This window comes from Chelonoidis abingdonii, chromosome 2, assembly GCF_003597395.2.
Source record: "Chelonoidis abingdonii isolate Lonesome George chromosome 2, CheloAbing_2.0, whole genome shotgun sequence".
Taxonomy (NCBI): domain Eukaryota; kingdom Metazoa; phylum Chordata; order Testudines; family Testudinidae; genus Chelonoidis; species Chelonoidis abingdonii.
In genome coordinates, this window is record NC_133770.1 from 36,617,335 (window position 1) to 36,641,902 (window position 24,568).

The window sequence follows — 24,568 nt, forward strand, 5'->3', positions numbered from 1 at the left end:
CAGATAAAATTCTTAATTACCTTTATTGCTCAAAAATATTTGATCTTATTTTCAAAACTTTCAGAATTGAATCCAGCACAAATCCAATACTTAATGAAAATTAATTATTCCAGCTACTCCAAAGCCAACTAAAAAAGCTCACTCTAAAAATTACTCTTAGGATGATTGGCACACAGTATGTATGTTTGTAAAGTGATTATTTTCATTTCAAGCCTAAGAATGTGGAGGAAATTCAAAGAAATGGATAACTTGACTTTTGCCATTATGTTGTATAATGGGTATAGCAACGGACATTTTTGTGCCCTTTTCGAGTAGGTGTTAAATCTGGTTGATCTGTCTAGTACAGAATGATTATTGTGCACCCCAGGCAGTCTTTTCCTTTTATTTTTGTCATGCAGTCTTAAGTAAAACTGTGGGTTTAGGACAGAGAGCAAAGTATAGAGCATGTAGTTACCATTACAGCATGCTAACCAGTTTAAAAGAGGGATTTCACAAAAACATGTTGGTTCCATTTTAATCAGAATGCACAAGACTATGTTCAGGACTCCTGTTAATAGAACAAGAATTGTGGATATATAGAGAAACTCCTCTGTGCACTATGATGAAATGTCAAAGGTTGGGGATACATTATTGCACCTTTCCATGGAGGAGCCTCTTTCTGATGCAGCATCTTTCTCTAGACAAAAAGTAGCAGTCTCTGTGCATACAGAGCTTGATTCCTGGCATATAGTCACAGTTCTACAAAGGGTCTGGTGTGGAGACACAGAGCCCCAGTGGCAATGAAGGGAGACATTATGCCTGGATTAGGTACAATGATTCCAGGAGTTCATGGGAGCTCTGGGAACCACCACTGCTGTATCACCCTTCAAGACAGTGCAGTATCCACATGCCTCTGTACCCAGCCTTCTCTGCTAGCTGGGGTGGAAGTGGGTCATACAAGAGCCCCACCCTCTTTTGAGAGGCTACCAATTCCATGAGGAATAGCCCCATGGAGTCCTTCATAGGAGGCTCAAAAAGCAAGGAAGACTCTTTATGCCTCTCCTTCCCCATCCACTCAGAAACTAAGCACACTCTATCCCACAATCTTTTGCAAAGTGACTAGAAGATGCATGCTGGCACTGTGCGTAGTGTGGCCAATCACATTCTCAGTGGACTTCCAAAATATCAGAAGTGACACCTCCTCTTTTGGGCCATATCGGGTCATTGCTATATGCAGGTGATGCTCTTATCAATCAAAATGAATGTTTAAGCACGGGGAACAGGAACAGGCTGGTGTAACTGAATAGTACACTTCATGCCCCACAAGATCCTATCATGAGGGTGGCTCTGCTGATGACAGTTCTGCAACCTTCACATTCATGTAGGTTAATTCTGAAGACATGGAAGTACTGCTGACAGGAGATTTTGGGGTCTTACCATCTGCTATACCGCGCTGGAGTTGTGGATAAGTATCAAAAGGAAAAAGAAGAGAATGGACTTGGGAAAAAAAGATGAAAATTCAGGTTCACTGCTAGAAGTTTTCATCTGCTTTGGCTACATAGGTTTGCAGCAAGGTAGGTAATGGGACTGATTGAAAGTTTTCTCTCAAAAAAAATTCCCAGCAGAAAATGGATTTTTGAGTAAATGAATTTTTTTGGCAAAAGCGTCCACTTCCCATTGAAAAAATTGATATTTTTTGTCAAAAGATCAATGTCTAAAAATGAAATATTTGGATTCTGAAATGCCACTTCAGTGCCTCATGGGAGTTGTAGTTAAGGTGTTTCATGCTCCCATTCTCCTTTATGTGACAGGCTCTCCAGTCAGACTTCATCTCCCATGATTCCATATAACAGCCATGATGCATCACCTCCCTCAAGAAGGGAAACTACAGTGCATGATGGGAGATACTTTTGCTACTTATTGACAACTCCAGTGTCATAAAACAGCAGTCAATGGTGTTTCTGATTTTAATTTTTTTGCAAACAATTCAAAAATTTCCATGGAAAGAAAGCTGCAGTAAGTAATAAAGAAATACATCATTAATGGCAAAACAGCCAGGAAAGTATTATTAAAACATAGGGGAAAAGGTTTATACACATTTCTTCATAGCTAAAATATTACCCTTGATGGCATGCTGAATGTTAACATGTCGTCAGCCATATATATCTTTTCTGTCCAAACTAGACCTGTGAAAAGTCTCACACATGGAATTGTAGAAAACTCTCAGATTTTCTTTCATAAACTAGTATTCTATTTTTACAGATTTGACTCTTTTTAGTACCTCCTTCCTGTTGGACTTGCTCCTCCAGGACTAGGCATCAACAGTGTTATGCACAGTGTGCTAAGAAATATTAATAATCATGAATATCAACATTATAATGCAGCTCCTCTACTAATGGTACATGAAATTCCTTGTTTCAAAGCAGTTGATGAAGGGAGACTTTAAAAAGAAACAGGCTGATATTTATTGTAATTATACCTGGTACAGGCTTACAAGAGAGAACCAGTGGCCTACACATCTGTGAAAAGAGACAATGAGAAAGAAGAATGGATTAAATTAGTGGTCATTGACAGGGGTGGCTCCAGGCACCAACACTGCACACGTGTGCCTGGGGGGCGGCGTGCCGGTCGTCATGAGGGCAGCAGTCAGGTGCTTGGGGTGGCAAAAACACAGAGCTGCCCCCGGTCATTGATAAGACTCACTCTGACATGACGGGTTCGATCAGCTCAATGCATTTCAACTATCCTTGCCAAAGGCTCCTTATTTCAAACTCAAATTAAAAAAGTGAATAGAGCTTACACAAACCAGGCTAAAATTATAGTCTTATTAATAGTTACAAACATTATTTTCTATGCACTTATTTTGTAAATAACTTTTTTCAAATATTCAGCTGTGTTATGGCCACTGATTTTATAGTACTGTTCACTAATAATACTTTCTTAGTATATAGATGCTTAAAAACTTTTAAAATAATTAAAATATGTAACAATATAATGACAAACTGACCATGGAATATCCAAAAATGTCCAAGAATCATAGCCAAAGTGAGCAATATAATGAAGGAAACGGGTTGTATTTTTAGCCAAAATGAGAAAAATAGTGAAGGAAATTAGTTATATTCTTTGTATGCATTTTCCCTTTATTACCTCTTGTCACAGAAAGAAGCACTGAAATGTTTCAAAACAATGAAAAAGATTGAAATGTTATCAGCACTCACCTCCATGGTAAAACCTATGACTTTGAAGCACTGCTCAATTAATTCAAACTGAGACTTATAGAAATTATTGTTCATAAAATCTTGAGCTGTTCGGAGATGTTCATTTTGCAAATACCTGAAAGGGTTGAGGAACGAAGGATTATAATCCGAATGAGGTTGAGCCAACTACAATGTATTCCTTAGAAATCAATTTATGTAAAATAAGAAACTGTGTTACCTGGGTGGTTTATACTCTGGCAGTTTATAATGTGCCAGTTTTTTCTTTTCTGCTAAACCAGCATAAATGTAATAAAAAATATGGAAATTTCTCTCTCCCCTGAAACAACAAAAGCAATTATTTGAGTAACAAAGTTGTATTGCTAGATTTATTGATGGCATTACTGCTATTGTTAAACATTATTAAAAATACCAGATCTTCAGCTGCTGTAAATTGACATGGCTCTATTGAAGTCAATGGAGTTCCATCAGTTTATACCTGCTGAGTACTTGGTGTAGTGATTTTAAGAAGCTCCATCTTTTTCTGTGCAAGCTTTTCTTGTGTCATATCTACCAATGCAGATGATGTAAAAGCAGCTAAATGTGCCACTGTGCACTGTGGTGTTTGGTACAATAAGTAAATACTCAGTCAGATCTTGGAAACTGCCCACAATCTTAGTAAACTAACTGTGCCCAGAGGAACTCTGTTCAAATCTTCCCTCCCAGGATGAGCTGCATTCTCACTATGGGTTTGATCCTGCAAAGTTCTGTGAGATTTGACTGATTCAGAAAAGGATTTAAGCACATTCTACTGACATATCCTGTTTAAGTGATCCCACTGACCTCATCAGCAATCAGCAAGCCCAGGGAAAAGGTTCAATACAAGCCATTATTTTAGGGGAAAAGGCTGAATTTATTCTGAAAAATCCAAGATTCTATAACTGAAGTTCGATTGGGGAAAAATTGTCAATAACAGCGTTTCCTAAAACTAGACCAAACTTTAAACTGTGTATTTGCTAAATCAGCTCAGAGGAAACAGAGGTAGCCATTTGTGTTACATAGATACTTCAGGTAACAAGCTCCTACAGAATCGAAACACTTTCAGTTTTAGTCAGTGAGGGAAATATTAAAATTAGAGTCTGGAGCAAGATTTCCCTGTGCCAAGTTCTAACCTTTTGCCATTAATTATTATTAATGACAAAAAAAATCTACTAAAATTTTTTTTGTACTTTAATGTACTATATGTGAAAACAAACAGCTGATATTGTACAGGAATTTACTTTCATATGAATTTATTCTATGGAGTGTTGTTTAATTTCTCTATCATTTGTTATTTTATTACACACATACACGCACGCACACATACACACACTTAACAAATATATATGTGTACTTGGTTCATACTCCTGTATAAGCAAAATTATATTAGAAACTCCAGGATTTAACCAAATACTATGCATACAAGTTACATTACTAAGGGGAAATTAAAGGAAAAGTAATCCAAACAATACACTTAACATATTAAGGGCTTAATTTAAACTAGGGCTGTCAAGTGATTAAAAAAATTAATTGTGATTAATCATGCAATTAATCTGTTTATAATAAAATACTATTTATTTAAAATTTTTTGATGTTTTCTACATTTTCAAATATATTGAGTTCAATTACAACACAGAATACCAAGTGTACAATGGTCACATTATATCTGCATTGTAAAAAAATAAAACTATTTTTCAGTTCATATAATACAAGAACTGTAGTGCAATCTCTTTATCATAAAAGTTGAACTTACAAATGTAAAATTATGTACAAAAAAACCTGCATTCAAAGATAAAAAATGTAAAGACCACTCAGTCCTACTTCTTGTGCAGCCAATCGCTCAAACAAGTTTCTTTACATTTGCAGGAGACGATGCTGCTCACTTCTTGTTTATAATGTCATTTGAAAGTGAGAACAGATGTTCTAATGGCACTGTTGTAGACAGCGTTGCAAGATATTTACGTGCCAGATGCGCTAAAGATTTATATGTCCCTTCATGCTTCACTCACTATTCCAGGGGGCATGTGTCCATGCTGATAACGGGTTCTGCTCGATAACAATCCAAAGCAGTGTGGACCAATGTATATTCATATTAATTATCTGAGTCAGAAGCCACTAGAAGAAGGTTGATTTTCTTTTTTGGTGCTTCAGGTTTTGTAGTTTCCACATTGGAATGTGGCTCTTTTAAGACTTCTGAAAACATGCTCCACACCTCGTCCTTCTCAGATTTTGGAAGGCATTTCAAATTCTTAAACCTTGGGTCGAGTGCTGTAGCTATCTTTACAAATCTCACATTGGTACCTTCTTTGCATTTTGTCAAATCAGCTGTGAAGGTGTTCTTAAAATGCACAACATGTGCTGGGTCATCACTGAGACTGCTATAACATGAAATATATGGCCGACTGCAGGTTAAACAGAGCAGGGGACATACATTTTTCCCCCAAGGAATTCAGTCACAAATTTAATTAACACTTTTTTTAAATGAGTGTTATCAGCATGGAAGCATGTCTTCTGGAATGGTGGCCAAAGCATAAAGGGGAATACCAATGTTTGGCATATCTGACACGTAAATACCTTGCAATGCTGCCTACAAAAGTGCCATGCGAATACCTGTTCTCACTTTCTGGTGACATTGTAAATAACAAGTGTGCAGCATTATCTCCTGTAAATGTAAACAAACTTGTTTGTCTCAGCGATGGGCTGAACAAGAAGTAGGACTGAGTGGACCTGTAGGCTCTGAAGTTTTACATGGTTTTGCTTTTGAGTAAGTTGAACTTTCACGACAAAGAGAGTGCGCTACAGTACTTGTATAAGGAAATGCAGGGTTAAAAGTATTTGAATATCTTTAGTCCTGTCCACATATGTTTATCCTTTTTGCTATACAATATATGCAAGAATTTTTTAAAAACAGATCTGTTTAAATAAACCAGACTGTAATAAAATATACTGTAAGCTATTTTAATTTAAGTTATACCTTTAGAACCTAGCAACCTCTTGTTTATTTGAAAGAAAAAACCTTGCTAATCTTATACTTGAATACGATAAAAGATTTCCCATATTGCACACCTGTTTGTTTACTTTAAAATGGGTCAATTGTTCCTTTTTACTTACACAGCCTGATGGACAACTCTGGATTTTTCAAGGAGGTATTCTGAAATTTGAGCTCCTACTACAGTTCCTCCACAAGTGAATTTCATTTCCAAGTACTTTCCAAATCTGCTGGAGTTATCATTGATAATAGTGCCTGCATTTCCAAATGCCTCTACAAGATTGTTCACTTGGAGTATCTTCTCCTGGAGAGTCCTATTATTAGCCTAGATATAAATGCCAACATACAGAAAAGTTATTGATTAAAACATTCTCAAGAATAATACCAAAATAACTTTTCAAATGGGTCTTTCCATTTACATCTGGTATTGAGAATTATTGTTTGTTTATTCTGTGTACTTCTGGAATCTTTATTTAGGTATCACAATAAACATCAGATCTCTGTAATGAGAAAGAATTCCCTTCCTTCTTTTTTTCTCCTGCACCTAGAGGCAAAGCCCTTTTCTTTGCCCACACAGGCCCCAATTCAGCAAGGTTCTTAAACACATACCCAGCTTTAAGCATATCAGTACAGTACTTAGGTAATGGGACTGCGACGTGCTTAAAGCTAGGGACTTGCCTAAGTACCTTACTGTACTGTACTTACCTTAATTTTTATCCATCCAACTATTCATCCCAGGTTTTTATACCTCACCAATCACCATGGTAAAGGAACACCTCAGACTGTTTTACTGTATGCTTGAAACAAGGGCTTAAGACGTAGAGTGAAATCCTGGATTCACTGATCTCAGTGGGAGTCAATGGCATAATTCCCAATTACTTCAGTGGGGCCAAAAATTCACCCATGCACTCATTTTCAGCACAGACTTTGTGCTTTCACTCTTCTCTTAATATTGGGCCAATTATTTCCCCCATTAGATACCCATCTTCCTTCTGTTATTCTAGGGAAGATACTCCTGCAGGCTTAAGAAGACATCCTAGTGCATTGACCTTTATTTGCTGAACTTGCCACTGCTCACTGTACCCAGCCTTTAATATGCAAAACTCTCAGGATGTGACCCAAATTCAGGCATACTTGCCATTTGCTTTAAGGAGCCAAACCATCAAGTCAACCTTTCTGGTCTGAATCATACGGAAAGACAGTGACACTGACAACAATCCATTGCTTAAGTGAGGTGAGCATGTCAAAAGGTGAAACAGAATCCTACATGGTACATTTTGGAAAAATTCAGGACAGTCCCTAAGGCAGATGATTGCCCAAGAAGGGTAAAACTTTCACTGTGCTGTGTAATATTTTACACCATTCCAATATTGTTTACAAGTGGACTAAGGCAGGGTTGAGCTGGAGGAGGCACATCATCCCCTCTCTGACACTGGAAAGGTTGTCCGGAGAAGGTATTATTGTCCTGGGCCACATCACCTTTTCCACATCTTATCCTCAACCCTCCGCTAGCAGATTCCAATGCAGAATTAGGGTATTTGGAGTCTGTAAAATATACTGCAGGTTTGAGATTATATTCCAATCTGTTCAGGTTTCAGGCTTTAGAGAGACTTGTGGGAGCACCCACTTTAAAAACATACCTTTCCCAAGACCGTGAGCTGCTGAACCAGGAGGTGGGCACTCTGCGTCTTGCCAGCTCCACTTTCCCCAGAAATGACAATACACTGAAAAAGAAGACAAGAACAGAAGTCCATTTGTTCTCACTGCATCCTTCTCAGCAGAGCAAAGGGTATGACACATAAATCTGATTGTGTAAATAAATACCTTTACCTGATCCAAGCTGTATGTTACCATGGATTGGTATACAATGTCAGCCACAGCAAAGATGTGGGGAGGATTGGCAGTCCGCTTTGCTCCAATATACAGTTTGGAATGCTGAGGGTCAGAACACTGCAAATGTTTTCTGAGTTCCTTTAATATCTATTTTTGTATTATTTTATCATGTTTTCATAATATTTCTTCATAAAGAATTATTAATTATTATTACTATATCGTGGACCAATGGATCCTTTGTATTATATTTTAAATACTATTAAAAAAGAACTGGTATACTTTGAAATCTCATCACACCTTGACTATGTAAAATATGAAATCAAAATCAAAATATGAGATCAAAATTTCATGTTTTCAGGCACAAAGCATTGAATTACCATTTCATACCATTTTCTTTTCATATACCCATTTAGTATTTTGGTATGTTTTAAGGTGGCAGCCCTTAGCAGATGTTCTTTTCTTTACTTGCCATAACCGATAACAAACGATAACAAACTTTTATTTCATCCAGATTGTCGTATCAGTCACCCATTGCACAGCTAACATCAATTATACTGGTGTACAAGTGAAGTAAATGGGAGAGCCAGGCTCTTAGTGTGAAGCACAATGAGGAGTAACATTGGGTGGTATAAGCCTCTATCAGAAAACAAGATAAATGGAATTTGGGGAACTTATTGTACACAGGGCTTGACTGTGTGTGTGTGTGTGCATGCACATGTGTGTGCATATAAAAAAGAGAGAGAGACAGTGCATGAGAGACAAACTGTCTCATTTATGCTCAGGAATTCAGCATATAGAATTGAAACCATTTATATCAATATATATGTACAAGTGCATGCTAGGTGATGATTTATTGATAATTCTGTTACTTAGATGTTGTATTAAACATCATGACTGGTATTAGCATTTAATATGAATTTTCAAATTTCACTGGAAATCACTACAAGAAAACACAACTGAAACACTTTCTTCACACCTGTGCAGAATAAAGGTCTAAGTTCCTAAATGGATTGACAGCGATGAGAATGTCTCCTACATATGTGTAGATCTGATCCCTGGCATAGCTCTTCTGCAACTGCTCCGTTACTGAATTCTGTTGTAAAAAAGAATAAGAAAGCCAAGGCACGTTCAAGTTAGTGCTTAGAAACACATTGGTACCTTCAAACATAGTGGCATTTAGAGGCCACAATATTTTTGTAACCTCATCCTCTATGAATCACATAAACACATATCTTCAGATCATTGTACAAATATTAGCTAATTAATTATGCAGTAACTCAATCAATTTTATTCATTTATGACTCCCTAATCTCTCACATCATTGTTCTGTGCAAAGCTCATTAGACTGAATTCAGAACTGCCATTCCAAGTTCTCAGATTGTTTCTTCAGTTCTGATCATACAGACATAGAAGTCCATCTGTTTGGATCTTTCTGAAACTTTTTACACTGCACGTTTAAATGTGCAGTCCTTGGAGTAGGGTAAGCATCTACCAATATAAATAAATAGATACTAGTTTGAACATATTCATATATTAACACACTCTGGGATCAGCACTTGATCTGGTCTGATGTCAGTTTTTTTACTGCCTCAGCAGTGAAAAGCAAACAGAAAGTTGCCATAAATTGGAAGCTGATTTCCCCCGGCACAGGAAAATCCTAGGGTGGCACAATGCTGGTAAGCCAACTCTTTGCCACTTGTCTCACCCCTATTTTCCACAGAGGAAGATGAAAAGAGGCAGAAAAGGGTGCTCTGTCAAATCCTTAGCTGAGGCACCGGTTGGCTGTAACCTGGGGTAACTTAGAGCAGTCCTTGAAATACTCTAAGTTACATGGGATGATGTTTCAATTACCTGCTGGACCAGCATCAGGAGTGAAAAGGTTTCTTAGAGTCACCATCCCCCCAAACTGTGCTGAGTGTAAATTTGATACAGACAGTTCAATTCTCAACTGTATTTGAAAGAGGGAAAAATAGGGGGAAACTGAAGAAGCTGCAACAGGGATGGTAACATTTACTCCCACAGGAAAAACACGATGAAAGCATTTCATAGGCTTGGAAATCTATCCTTTTTCTTGTTTTGAACCAAACCTTTCAATATACTGAATATCATCTCTTTTTATGAGCATAGTGTGGCTTTCGCTGAATGGACTCCTTGGCAAACAGTAGAAATCTTACTGTCAGCATATAGCTATTCTGAATATAAAGAAATGTTTGGATGTGAGCTCTACCCATTGGATGAATAGCCTTGATTAGCTAATTAATGGGACAGTTGCTCAGCTAACGTCTGTACAGTGCTTTGAAGATGTACAGCACTCTGTAAGTGCTGTTCTCACTACGCAGGGCTCACACTATGTCTACCGAAGAGCCAAGTTCAGGGCTCACTAATGGTTGATGTATCAGTGAAGTTTAATTTGCAGATAGAGATTATGAATTTTATTCTCTTGTGTAGCTGTCCCTGAACCATTCAGCAGAGCAACAGTGGCATTTCATCCACATCCACCCACTGTCTCTGAACTGCAGGTAAAACATTGTGGCCTGATTATTCTCTTTCCCATACACACTAGAATAAATCTGAGGTAACTCCACTGATGAAAATGGAGTTGCACTATTGTCAAGCTAGAGAAAGAGGAGATTTAAGCCCTGTGATTGCATTCCCTAGCAAAAAGGAGGTAAATGGAACATGGGGAAATAACTGTTTGCACTGAGGTTATTGCTAAGTAGGACCCCAGAAGGAAAAACTTTAAAAGTAGAATTTTTGGTCACAGTGTTCTTTTCCTTCCATGTTGCTTGTCATAAAAGGGATCCACTTTTCAAACTTGGGCAAACAGCACTATTTTAAGTATCTAAAATGCTACAAAAGTTGGTCTTATGTGGCCAGATCCTGAGCTGGTGTAAACTGGCATAGCACCATCGACTTCAATGATGCTACAGTGGTTTATGCCAGCTGAGAATCTGGCCCCTATGATGAAGTGTTAATATTAATCTGGAACAACTCCAGATGAAGGTGGAAATGGATATGTTGTATCTAGAGTTGCCCCATCTTAAAGTTAAATCATTATCATGGACCAGATCCTTGGCCGGAGTAAACTGGCATGGCTCCATTGAAGTCAGTGGTGCTATGCCAATTTACACCAGCTCACAATCCTGCCCATGAGGATGTTTTGGCATTAAGAGGGCACTACTCCAGACACAACTAATCTCATCTCTCATTCAACAATCTAGCAGAAGTCTGTCAAGTACCATGGACTACTATGTAATTAAAGTGAGAGAATGTAGGCTCATCTAAAAAAATAAGGTAGGTTAATCTACAAACACAGCAGTATTTTTTGGCTCTTATCTGAACACCAGTTTCCAAGAAGACTTAAATAAATTAAATATCTTACCTCATCCAGTACCTCCAAGGTTGCTAAATCATCTACGTCCTCCTGGTCTGAGGCTAGAGACTTACCGTAGTCCCCTTTCTTAGTATGAATTCGCTCAAATCTACAAAAGAAGAGATGTACACTTTTCTGATGTAAGAAAACATTCTTTGCATCTTCAAGCTGTAGACATGTTGACAGCAACTCCCTAAAGATGTTCAAACATCTCATGGATTGAATTCAAACAGATGAATGACCAAAATAGCAGGACAGAATATAACTTTTACCTCAGTACCCCCGAGGTTCACTACTTAAAAATAAAAAGTTTGATCATGCAATTGATAGCACATGGAAAGACTGCTGGACCTGTGTAGAGCTTCATAGAGCACAATATAAGCATAATAGTCCATTTGAGAGTCATCAGTGGCAGGACTGGAGCCATGCTGTATAGAAACGGTAATAAACTTATAATACCTATAGTAGCTGTGTCCTGGCAGCAGCCTAGAAAACAGAAAAATTACTCAAATCACTATTATGGATGGCACAAATCTGGGATCATATGATTGAACAGTATGGGAAGAATGACCACAGACAAACTCCGGAAGGAAATATATTTTTTTAAAAATTGGTGACTTGTAATTATTTAATGTTCAGTTTATGGTAGTGCCCAGAGGGACTGATCGGGAGAGAGCACACATTGAGTGAAGTGCTGTATAAACACAGAAGCACAAGACACGGTCCTTTTCCCAAAATGTGTACAGTCTAAACAGATTTTTTTGGACTATATGGGAAAAGATTGTACAAGGGACAGAATATTTCAAAACTTCCCTTTCTTATGAGCATGACTAAACTGTTAATTTAGTAATCCTAGGAGGTTATTTTTTATTTTTAAATTGAACAAACAAATGGAAGTCTACACACCATTGCAGAAATAATGAAGAAAAGCCACAAATGAATAGATCTCAAACATGGGAGAAACGGCCCATTGAGGAAACTGGAATGGGACCCATCAACACATTAATGAAGGAGTCAACAGAGGATGCAAGGAGCAGGATTCAGACTGGGCATACATGCCGAAAGAGAGCAGGGAAGATCAATGAATGGGAATTCAGGAGCTAACAGCGGAGGATTACGGATGGAACTGAGTTTAAATGTCTAAGAGGGCAGCAGCAGCAAAGGTCCATGAACTGGATCAGATCTCATCTCACTTTTTCATACACCACGGAGAAAGGTAGAAGAAAAATTGATTCTGGGGTGTGTCGGCTGCGAAGCAGAGATTAAACGGAGACTGTCCTCTGTGAGCTCATGTTAGTAATCATCTCCATTCCAGAGAAACCAGAGGGGGCCCTTTCATTCACTCTGATGCTGAGGTGCACGCCAGGAGACAGGAACCTACTGGGCAGCTCACCCAAGGATGGAAGAGTGGGGCGTGGCCAGCCAGTGCAATGAAGTATAGGGGGTTGCCTGGCCCCATGACAGAGGTGTGGGAAGTCCAGCACCCACTTAGCAATTATAATGTTAAAGGGGAGTTCCAATACCTGAGGAAAGCTTGGAGGAGATTCTGGGATGGAGGTAAGCAAATTGTACTATGCCGGGTCTGTGCAACTTCATAGATCTGGGCTCAGGTTCTGACAAATCTTTTCACACAGCTTAATTAGAAGCATTTGGGCAACCTGAACTCCTAACATGCACAGGCTTCAACCCAAACTCATAACATGCCTAAGGCAGAAGGAACTGTTATATCCAGGAATTGGTCTAGCGTAGTGTCTAGCAAGAGTGCACTGGTGCTTGCACACAGCTGCTTGTAAATCCCTGGAGATGGCGCATTATACAATCTCTCCAGGCTATTCAGCATTCAAGTCACAAACTCACTCTGCATGCGTGTATACATTTCAATTAGCATTACACTGAAGTTCAATTGAGCATAATGACTATTTTCTAAGGGCGAGCGTGCGAGCAGCCCTGGTGCTGGCACAAGGACTAGTGGAGAGGCAAGCAGCTTTTCCACCTTGTGCAGGAGCCAGCCACATCTACAGCATTTCCACGCTCTCCAGCACAAGGGCGGAAGGTGAACGCCCTCCACAGCTGAGAAATTCTGACTGTTTCTTCACCAGCTAGTTTAATGGCTTGTGATATTAAGTCTATTAATTCTGAGATAATGGACACAAACTGAGCCATCAGCGAAAATCACCATATACTTAACCGAAACATACAGAGTACTTCATGCTTCGAGCCAGACTGCGCCAGTAAAAACACAGCCCTACACTGAAGTCAGGGCTCTAGGGGGTAACATCCTGGGGAGCACAAAATTTATGCTACTCCTTCGGAGGCTGGGATATAATAAAAGTCCAATCTGTTTTTCCTATTGATATTCAGAACCTTGTAGGCCACCATCAAACCGTCAATCAACTGCATGGGAAAACCATGAGTTTCCCGAGTCTTTTGTAACTGTCCTGAAGGTTTCACCACAGCAGAGCACAAAATGGCCTATGATTTTTTAGCTGCATTTAGAACACTCTGAAGCTGAAAACATGTAAGAACAATGGCATGCAGCACCCAGATGATCGATCTGAAGATGTAATTACACTTCTCATGGAACGGATATTTTCTGCAATACACTCCCCTTCTGTATGGAGACTCTTGTATAGTAATAATTGCCCTAGTCATACATGCTCTGCTATTATAATATTATGAAGACAGTTTTGGTTTTGTGTGTCATGTTATATTGAATATGATGTGAAAATATTAAAACTTAATTATAATGCTCATCATTCCAATGTCTGCTGATGCTTGACTTCGTTTTCTTGACTATCTACACAATGTTATTGCATCCAGGGGCAAAATATGTAATTAATAATAATAATAACCACAATAATAAAAATAAAATAAAAAAGGTTTCATGTAAATACCCTGTAATACACTACACTTGTGTTTAAATACCTCCAACATTTTTTACAGATTCAAATACAGAAAATGCTTTATTTTCAGCAAAACATAATTTGTCCTATTAAATTGGTACATTTGAAGCCGCATACTTTGTGCAACTACATGAAGGTCATTTTGTTCTTTAGAATACATATCTGACATCACTGCAGTTTTGATGAAGACTGCAAATGCACACATGAAGAAAATATGCGGCAACTGACAATGTTTTATTAAACTACATAAAGTTCTATTTTTTCCATTGCCCAAGGAGCACCCAAGGCAAAACCTTATGTCAATTCACATTTTCCATTTCTGGTGTAACTATTACTCACTGCATGTTGCTGGGGTTTTAAAAAAATCTTACTGAATATTGGAAAGCATGCTGTGCCCCTGGATTTGTTTCCAGCACTGTATTTCATTCACCCTAGGAGGTTAGCAGATGAATTGCTGTAGGAGAGAGAAAAATACCCCCAGTCACAGAGAATTTTATGTCCCTTCCTCTCACCATTTTTATCTGATTTTCCTTTTGGAAATTGGTCTTGATCATTGCCACTGTAATGGTGGTTAATTTATATAAAAAAGGAAGAAGGAAATCCACAGATTCCCTTGTGGTCCTGTTTGACTGACATTCTGAGAATTGTATAGCTTGTTAAGCCACATTATACTATTCATTTCCTATGTATACCCGAGAGACAGATTTGCAGAACACAAAATATTTTCCTGCTTTGTTGCCAAAGGGCATAGACATCCCTCAAGGGTAGTTATACAGTTTCAGTTCCTCAAACTTCAACCGTCTCCCAGCCACATCAGCACTGAATTTTTGTTATCATGCACATGGACACAGGAACCTAGTTATTTTGGTTCACAATGTTCAGTTCCGAATTCTTTGTTGTAGGCATAAATCCCATAGCCATGTTCAACAAGCAACTGAAGAAACTAAAGGCCAGAAACATCAACCGAGTATGGAGAAGAAAAGGAGTCAAGGCAGCGTTGTTGCTCTTCATTTCCCCACCCTGTCTACAAGATTGAATGAAAATAAAATGAGGCCACTGGAGGCTTTTTTTTAAAAAAACCTGTCTGAATGTATTTAAGTGATTTCTGATGGTTTCAAAAATAGTGTAAAAATAGTGTGATTCATTATGCCCTATTGAACTTCTCCACCATTTGTGAGGTAGTGAAACATAAACAAAATAAAATACCTTAGTTAGTGTGGAAAACTCAAACCCAAGCAAAGAATTTTAAAAGACTAAAAAAAAGCCTGGCATTAACATAAGGTATGAAGAAGACATTAAAATAGTAAAAATACATTTTTCCAAAGGTATTAACACTTGTAGGCCTCTGAGCAACTAACAAATGATAACTAAAAGCAAAATGTACTAACCAGCAGCATAAACATTGAAACCACTGGGGCTTCTATTTTTCCGACTGTTAACACAGGGGCCACATAATGCAAATGGAAAAAGACAACCATATAGGCAATATTAATACACTTTCCTCTTAATTTCCAGTCCTGCTCTGCAACACAGCACTACAAATGGCACAGTGGGTTCTTCTCTTTATTGTTCTCAGGACTTGGTCATGCTTTGTATGCACAGCCCCACATTAGGAGTGGTGGTGGAAAGCTCCAGGAGCTTGTGGTGCAAGGACAGAGTGGGACTCAAGTGGAAGGAGTGGTGGGCATAGGAGTGGTTGGAGTATAAACCTCCCAAAACTCCTTGACATGCAGGAGAAATATCCTGCTTCTATTTGCTTCCAAGGGATGCACTCTTATCTCTTGCAGTGCCCTGGGCCTATTCCACAGGCAGAGGTGGTAGGAGACAGGGATCACAATCCTGCCTCCTATGGAGAAATGTGTGTCCTAGGAGTGCATGGAGGGAAAAGACGGTTACTCACCTTTGTAACTGTTGTTCTTCGAGATGTGTTGCTCATATCCATTCCAATTAGGTGTGCACGTGCCACGTGCACGTTCGTAGGAAGATTTTTACCCTAGAAACACTCGATGGGTCGGCTGGGCGCCCCCTGGCGTAGCGCTGCCATGGCATCGACTATACCCCTGCCGACCCATCCACTCCTAAGTTCCTTCTTGCCGGCTACTCCGACAGTGGAGAAGGAGGGTGGGTTTTGGAATGGATGTGAGCAATGCATCTCGAAGAACAACAGTTACAAAGGTGAGTAACCGTCTTTTCTTCTTCGAGTGCTTACTCATATCAATTCCAGTTAGGTGAATCCCAAGCCTTACCTAGGCAGAATGAGATACTGCAGAATGCAAAACCGCTGAGCCGAAGGTTGCATCATTTCTGGATTGTTGCACCAGGGCATAATGGGAAGCAAAGGTGTGTACTGAAGACCAAGTAGCCGCTCGACATATCTCCTGGATAGGTACTTGAGCTAAGAAGGTGGCCGACGAGGCCTGAGCCCTGGTAGAATGTGTGGTAATAAATCCTGGAGAAACATGGGCTAGATCATAGCAATAGCAAGTACGGATGCACGCTGTTACCCAGGATGAAATCCTCTGAAAGAGATGAATAGGCCTTTCATACAGTCTGCCACTGCAACAAAAAGTTGGGGCGTTCTGTGGAAGGGCTTCGTCCGGTCAATAAAGAAGGCGAGCGCCCTACGGACGTCGAGGGAATGTAACTGCTGCTCCCGACGAGATGCATGCGGTTTGGGAAAGAAGACCGCGAGGAATATGTCTTGATTGAGATGGAAGGCCGATACTATTTTGGGGAGGAATGCTGGATGTGGACGCAACTGGACCTTGTCTTTGTGGAACACCATATATGGTGGGTCCACCATCAGAGCCCGAAGCTCAGAGACTCTTCTAGCCGACGTGATGGCTACAAGGAAGGCTGTTTTCCATGACAGATATAGGAGTGAGCAGGTTGCCAACGGCTCGAATGGAGGAGATGTAAGCCTCGTCAGGACCAGGTTGAGGTCCCAGGAAGGGGCGGGGCGGCATACTAGGGGGTATAGATGCTCCAAACCCTTGAGAAACCTCGAAATCATAGGGTGGGAGAAGACAGAGTGACTACCTTCTCCTGGGAGGAAAGTAGAAATAGCTGCCAAGTGCACTAGCAATGATGAGCTAGCGAGGCCTTGCTGTTTAAGATACCAGAGGTAGTCCAGTATAGTGTGGATGGGAACTTCCATGGGTGTGGCATTCAGTTTTTGACACCAGCAGGAAAATCGCTTCCACTTGGCCAAGTAGGTAGACCGAGTGGAAGGTTTTCTGCTATCCAGGAATACTTCTTGCACTGGGGCAGAGCAGCGTAACTCCGATTGGGCTAACCATGCAGGAGCCACGCTGTGAGATGAAGGGATTGCAGGTCTGGGTGGTGAAGCCTGTCATGCTCCTGAGTTATAAGATCTTGATGGAGAGGCAGGGAGATTGGGTTGGCTATCGAGAGGTCCAGCAACGTGGTGTACCAGTGTTGTCGGGGCCACGCAGGGGCGACCAGGATCAGGCGAGCCCTGTCCCCGTGGAGCTTTAGAACCTTGTGCACCAGTGGAAAGGGTGGAAAGGCGTAAAGCAGCTGGCTCTTCCATGGGATTAGGAAGGCGTCCGATATCGAGCCCGGGGCGAGACCTTGGAAGGAGCGGAACCTCTGGCATTTCCTGTTCTCACGAGAAGCAAAGAGGTCTATGGTGGGGAAAGCCGCACTTCCGGAAGACAGAATGTATAATGTCCAGGCGAATCGACCCCTCGTGATACAGAAAAGATCTGCTGAGTTGGTCTGCCAGAGTATTCCGAGCCCCCGGGAGAAAAGATGCTACAGGGTCTATTGAGTGGGCTATGCAAAATTCCCACAGTTGGATCGCCTCCTGACAAAGGGGGGAGGATCGAGATCCTCTCTGCTTGTTTATCTAGTGCATGGCCGTTGTGTTGTCCGTAAGCACTGAAACACAATGACCCTGCAGATGTTGCTGGAGCATCTGGCACACCAGGCGGACTGCTCTCAGTTCTCGGACGTTTATGTGCAACCCTAGCTCTTGAAATGACCAGAGGCCTTGCGTGCGAAGATGGCCTAGGTGAGCCCCCCAGCCAAGAGATGATGCGTCCGTCGTTAGGGACACTGAAGGCTGCATCGGATGGAACGGCAGTCCTGCATGCACCAGGGAGGGTGTTAGCCACCAGTCGAGGGAGCCTAGAATGTTCTGAGGAATGGCGATCACCATGTCTATGGTATCTCTGCTTGGTAAACTGAGGTGAGCCAGGTTTGAAGGGGACACAGGCGTAGCTTGGCGTGCTTGGTTACAAAGGCGCATGAGGCCATGTGACCGAGGAGGCTGAGACAGGTGCGAGCCAAAGCCATCGGAAAGCTTTGGAGGCTTTTTATAATTGAAACTAATGCCTGAAAATGAGGGAGGCAGGTAGGCTCTTGCGAGTTTGGAATCTAGAATGGCCCCAATGAACTCTATTCTTTCTGTGGGCACTAGAGTAGATTTCTCTAGACTGATCATCAGGCCCAATCGCCTGCATAGGTCCGTGATGATGCCCATGTGTCTGGTGACTTTAGCCTCAGAGGTCCCTCGAATAAGCCAGTCGTCTAGGTAAGGAAAGACATGTATTCACCGGTGCCGGGCAGGTTTCTGGGCTGGTGCCGTCTGGTGCCGGCACACTCCGGTGCTGACAAGGCACTTTGCCCATACACTTCGTGAACACGCGAGGGGCTGTAGAGAGGCCAAAGGGAAGGACCGCAAATTGGAAATGTTGGCAGTGCACCATAAGCCGTAGGTACCGGCTGTGCGGGGGATAAATGGCGATGTGGAAATATGCGTCCTTCATGTCGAGAGCAGCGAACCAATCTCCAGGATCCAGGGATGGGAAGATGGTCCCCAGGGATACCATGCGGAACTTCAACTTTTTCAGGAACATGTTGAGTCCTCGCAGGTCCAGGATGGGTTGGAGACCTCCTTTTGCCTTGGGGATTAGGAAATATCGGGAATAAAATCCCTTGCCCCTTAATTCCTCCGGTACCTCCTCTATAGCCCTGATCGAGAGGAGCGTACGAACCTCTTGCCAGAGGAATTGCCTGTGAGAGGGGTCCCTGAAGAGGGATGGGGAAGGGGGGTGAGAGGGAAGGAGCAAAATAAATTGGAGGTGGTATCCAAATTCTACCGTGCGTAGGACCCAACGATCCGAGGTTAATTGGGTCCACGCACGGAGGAAGAAGGAAAGGCGGCTGGAAAACTGAAGGGGATCCTGGAGAAGGACTGGTGCTCTGCTCTCGGGCGCACCTTCAGAAGTTCGGTTTAGGGCCCGTCGTTGGTTTGGCGGGACCATTATTGTGGCCCCCTTGGGGTCCAGACTGCCGCCTGCGGTTACTGCGACCGAGCCTTCTGCCAAAGTCTTGTCGTGGCCTGGGTGGGGGGTAAGGGTGCTGAGGCTGGCTACGGAAGGACCTTCGTTGGGTCTGTGGGGTATGCATCCCAAGGGAACACATAATCACCCGATTGTCCTTCAGATTCTGCAGCCTAGGGTCCATTTTCTGAGAGAAGAGGCCTTGGGCTTCAAATGGCAGGTCTTGGATGGTGTGCTGCAGTTCAGGAGGTAGGCCTGACACTTGCAGCCATGATATCCGCCTCATCGTGATTCCAGAGGCCAAGGTTCTGGCTGCCGAATCGGCAGCATCGAGTGAGGTCTGAAGGGAGGTCTGTGCAACTTTCTTTCCTTCCTCCAGAAGGGCTTGGAATTCCTAGCAGGAGTCCTGTGGGACCAGTTCAGTGAACTTGCCCACTGCCTGCCAGGTATTATAATTATATCTGCTAAGCAGGGCCTGTTGGTTCGCCACCCTGAGTTGGAGGCCCCCCGCAGAATGGACTTTATGTCCCAACAGGTCCATATGTCTAGCCTCCCTTGATTTGGGGGCGGGGGCTTGCTGGCCATGGCACTCCCACTCATTCACGGATTGGACCACCAGAGAGCATGGAGGAGGGTGGGTATATAATTACTTGTACCCCCTGGAGGGTACTATGTACTTTCGTTCCACCCCTCTGGCCGTGGGAGGGACAGACGCCGGGGATTGCCAGATGGTGTCCGTTTGGCTTGCGTGGAGCGGATGAATGGTAAAGCCACACGAGTTGGCGCATCCGCCGACAATATGTCTATTACAGGGTCTTCAACCTCCGGGACTTCCTCTACCTGTAGACTGATATTTAAGGCAACTCACCTCAGAAGGTCCTGGGGAGCTCGGAGGTCAATAGGGGGCGGGCCCGATGAGGATGTCCTGGCTACCCGCCTCTTCTGGGGAGGAGGAAGACGACAGACCCGGGACGAGTGTCTCGTGTATGGACTCGTGGTCAGGAGGCATGTCAGGGTCTGGGAGGACCTGAGCATCTGGTGCCAAAGGAGATTCGTCTGTATCCACTGGAGGGGGGTGGCTAACAGTGGCCTCTGATGCGCGATGTTCTGACGGCGTGGAGCGTGATGGTACTGTGGGTTCGCCTTGGGCCTGGTGATATGCCCAAGGCGTCCAAAAGGACCACTGTTGAGGACCCTGGTCTGGACCTTGAGCCTCATGTAGAACTCGGCCGTGTACCTCTGAATCCCCGTGGGAGATACTATCGCCGTGCGATGACACAGACGCATGCCGCGATGGCCATGGCGGAGCGGAAACCGCTTGGTGACAAGCCCTGCATCCAGCAAACTGTTCTCCGTGCCGCACTGGTGAGCGGTACTGGGTTTCGTACCAGTACCAGGAGTGGGACCGGGACCTGCGACCAGCGCGGTGCCGGGAGGTCGACCGGGATCTTGAAGCTCTATGATGAGAGTGGCTGCGGCGCGAACGGTGCTGGGAGCTGGATCGATGTCTGGAGTATTGGGCCAGCAAGCGGGATCTCGAGTGGTGCCGCAAGTACGACCAGTACCGAGAAGGAGATCGGTACCAGGACTGCGAGCGGAGTTGGGATCAGGATCGGTGACAAGATCGAGAACGCTGGCGGGACCTCAATCTTGAGTGGTGCCTCTTGGCAGTGCCAATTGAGGACGGCCTTACCATGGCAGGCTTGCCTGTTGACTGAATAACCTGCACTGGAGTTGCCGGGGGTCGAGGTAGGGTGGGCTCCGTTAATGCAATCAGTTCCTTCGCTGTAGAAAATGTCTTTGGCGTGGTGGGAACGATGAGCTCTACCGAGGCATGCGCCGGGGAGTGGTCAGGCACCAGACTCAACGGTCCTTGCGAGGCCGGAATCAACCGTGCTGAGATTGTCGGTGCTGCGGCAGTTACTGGTGCCGGGTGGCTCGACTTAGGCTGCTGCTCAGACTGCGGTGTAGATAGAGAAGCCGCAGGAGCTTTGAGCTTCTTGGCTCGCGGGGAGAGGGAGCGGTGCCGGGCAGGTTTCTGGGCTGGTGCCGTCTGGTGCCGAGGTGCCTTCGTGGTGCCGGCACACTCCGGTGCTGACGAGGCACTTTGCCCCAGTGCGGACTGTCCGGCACCCGGTGCCGAAGGTGGAGGAGTGAGGGCTGCCTCCATTAGGAGCTGCTTGAGGCGAAAGTCCTGCTCCTTTTTCGTCCACGGTTTGAAGGATTTGCAGATCCGGCACTTGTCTGCGAGGTGGGATTCCCCCAAGCACTTGAGGCAGGAGTCGTGAGGGTCTCCTGTGGGCATCGGCCTGCAGCAAGCCAAGCACGGTTTGAAACCCGGTGAGCCAGGCATGGGCCTGGGCACCGGGTGAGGGAAAGGGCTAATCCCCAACCCTATGAACTACATACACTAACTACGTTTACAAAAAATTATTAAAAGTATTAACTAGAACTATAGAGAATAAACTATATACACAATAAGTATTAGAACGAGTGAATAGCTAGGGAGGTGGAGATCAGCTAAGCCGCACTCCACTGTTCCAACGACCGACACGGGCGGTAAGAAGGAACTGAGGAGCGGATGGGTCGGCAAGGGTATATAGTCGATGCCATAGCAGCGCCGCGCCAGGGGTGCCCAGCCGACCCACCAAGTGTTGCTAGGGTAAAAATCTTCCAATGAACGTGCACACGGCGGGCGCACACCTAATTGGAATCGATATGAGCAAGCACTCGAAGAAGAACCTAATGAAGGCCATGGAGTAGGGGTGGGGAGGTGAAAGACTCTTTGAGCTTTCCTGAAACCCACACAAAGGTCAGTCACAACCTGCAAGAATCCTGAGGTAGCCAGTTTGGTAGCACAGTGAGACTGTAAAGCCATCCTGAGGCCTGGTCTACACTATAGGTTTATACCGAATTTAGCAGCGTTAAACCAATTTAACCCTGCACCCATCCACACAACGAAGTCCTTTATATCGATATAAAGGGCTCTTAAAACCAATTTCTGTACTCCTCCCCGACGAGGGGAGTAGCGCTGAAATCGGTATTGTCAAGTCGGATTAGGGTTAGTGTGGCCGCAATTCGAAGGTATTGGCCTCAGGGCGGTATCCCACAGTGTACCATTGTGACCGCCCTGGAAAGCGATCTGAACTCGGATGCACTGGCCATGTAGACAGGAAAAGCTCCGTGAACTTTTGAATTTCATTTCCTGTTTGCCCAGCGTGGAGCGCTGATCAGCACGGGTGGCCATGCAGTCCCAAATCCAAAAAGAGCTCCAGCATGGACCGTACGAGAGATACTGGATCTGATCGCTGTATGGGGAAATGGGGAGACAAATCTGATTCCAGAGATCGTGAGTCGCATTCCAGAAGACGAAATGCCAAAATCCTTGAAAAAATGCTCTAGCTATTCACAAAGCCAAGTAGGGACTGGGCAAGCAAGTGGGCGTGTGACAAGCGGCGGAGAAGACCAAAGAATCAAATGGACCACCATGGAGACGGAGGGGGGACTGAGACTTGAGCTATCGGCCAGCAGCTTCCTGCAGTCCCAAAAAGATTTGGCATTTTGGCTGAGCTCTTGCCAATTCTGCCTGAAGGGGTCGAAAAACACGGCGTCAGTCGGTTAACGGAATATGTCATGCAAGTTTAGAGCCCCCCGCGTTTGCCCCCTCAAAGAAAGGGACAAAAAGCGTTGCTCCGCCTCTTTCAATGTCACACCATAATTTATACCTCATGCTGCTGGAGACCGTTTGGCTGCGCGGCTAAACCAGCGGGCCTCATTTTTTTTTTTTTTTTTGTTTTTTTTTTTTTTCTTTTTTTTTTTTTTTTTTTTTGATTTTTTTTTATTTTTTTTTTTTTTTTTATTTTTTTTTTTTTTTTTTTTTTTTTTTTTTTTTTTTTTTTTTTTTTTTTTTTTTGCGCTGCATTGCTCCCGTCTACATCCCGGCCGCCTCCCCCTGGGGAAGATGTACGGAGTAAAATATGGAGCGATAGGCACGTCATCAATCATACATCCTGCTGAGTCGGCTTCCTAGGATGGCCTCGTGAGGTTGCCGGGGCCTCTGGCAAAGGGAAGACCCAGCGTCATTTGTCCCGTCTTTACCAGTCTTTGTGTCCTGAGATTCAGCTCGGCTGGCAGATGAGCAATAGGGGGTAAACTCGTTCATCATCACAGGCGGAAGGCTGAGCTCCTCTCCCTTTCCCCCCTTTCAGCTAGATTGGAGCATTCTGGACTAATCATGAGCATGCGGAGGTCGTGAGGGCTCTCCTTCGTCCGCAACTTTCATGTGAAATGGAGATTCTAGATAAACAACAGGCGGAGGCTGTGCCACTTCCGCGCCGCTGACGCCCCTTCTATAGAGGAACTGGAGATAGCCTCGGCTAGGAATATCATCAGGGAGGCTGCCTCCTCCTCATATCTCACTAAATAGTCATGTTGTTATTCTATCATTGTTTATTGATGTCATGAACAAATGGGGGATAACTGCCTACGGTAGCCCGGAGGCGGTGATGAGGAGGGAAGCAATTGTGGAGTTGTTGCAGGGGGCAGCCCTCTAGAATGGTCATGCGCTCATGCCTTGTCTGCGGGATATCTGGGACTGACTGACAGCAGAGCGCCTGTGCTCCTGGTCTCCTCTGTCCCTTGCCGTCATAATTTCGTAAATCGGCAGGGACTGACTTCTATTGTTTAGATAAAAGCATAAAAAAGGGAACGACCTGGGGAGTGCATTGCCATATTTTGTCCATCTTAGAGATATACGGAGGCCGCCGCGGCGAGCTTAGCGAGCCACCCGCGAACACCCATCAGACAGCAGCAGAGACGGTACAGATAGACTGGTACCATTCATCACTTAGAATCTCGCAAAGGCAGAAGATCGGTGCAATAGGGCTGGAACCGTCTCTGACTATCGTGGCAAAGCAAATGAGATGCTGCGTGATAGCACGCACTAGCCT

General features: G+C 43.5%; 1 protein-coding gene across 1 annotated transcript in view; it reads right to left on the reverse strand.

Moving 5' to 3' along the window:
* LOC116828155 (myosin-IIIa-like) overlaps positions 1–24,568 on the reverse strand; it is a 113,756-nt gene that overhangs the window by 82,318 nt on the left and 6,870 nt on the right. The window contains exons 2-9 of the mRNA XM_032786182.2: positions 11,867–11,893; positions 11,417–11,516; positions 9,011–9,127; positions 8,032–8,136; positions 7,842–7,925; positions 6,324–6,526; positions 3,415–3,513; positions 3,198–3,312 (exon numbers count right to left, since the gene is read on the reverse strand). Of these exons, the coding sequence (XP_032642073.2) occupies positions 3,198–3,312; positions 3,415–3,513; positions 6,324–6,526; positions 7,842–7,925; positions 8,032–8,136; positions 9,011–9,127; positions 11,417–11,516; positions 11,867–11,893 (850 nt within the window). The remainder of the gene's footprint in view (positions 1–3,197; positions 3,313–3,414; positions 3,514–6,323; positions 6,527–7,841; positions 7,926–8,031; positions 8,137–9,010; positions 9,128–11,416; positions 11,517–11,866; positions 11,894–24,568) is intronic.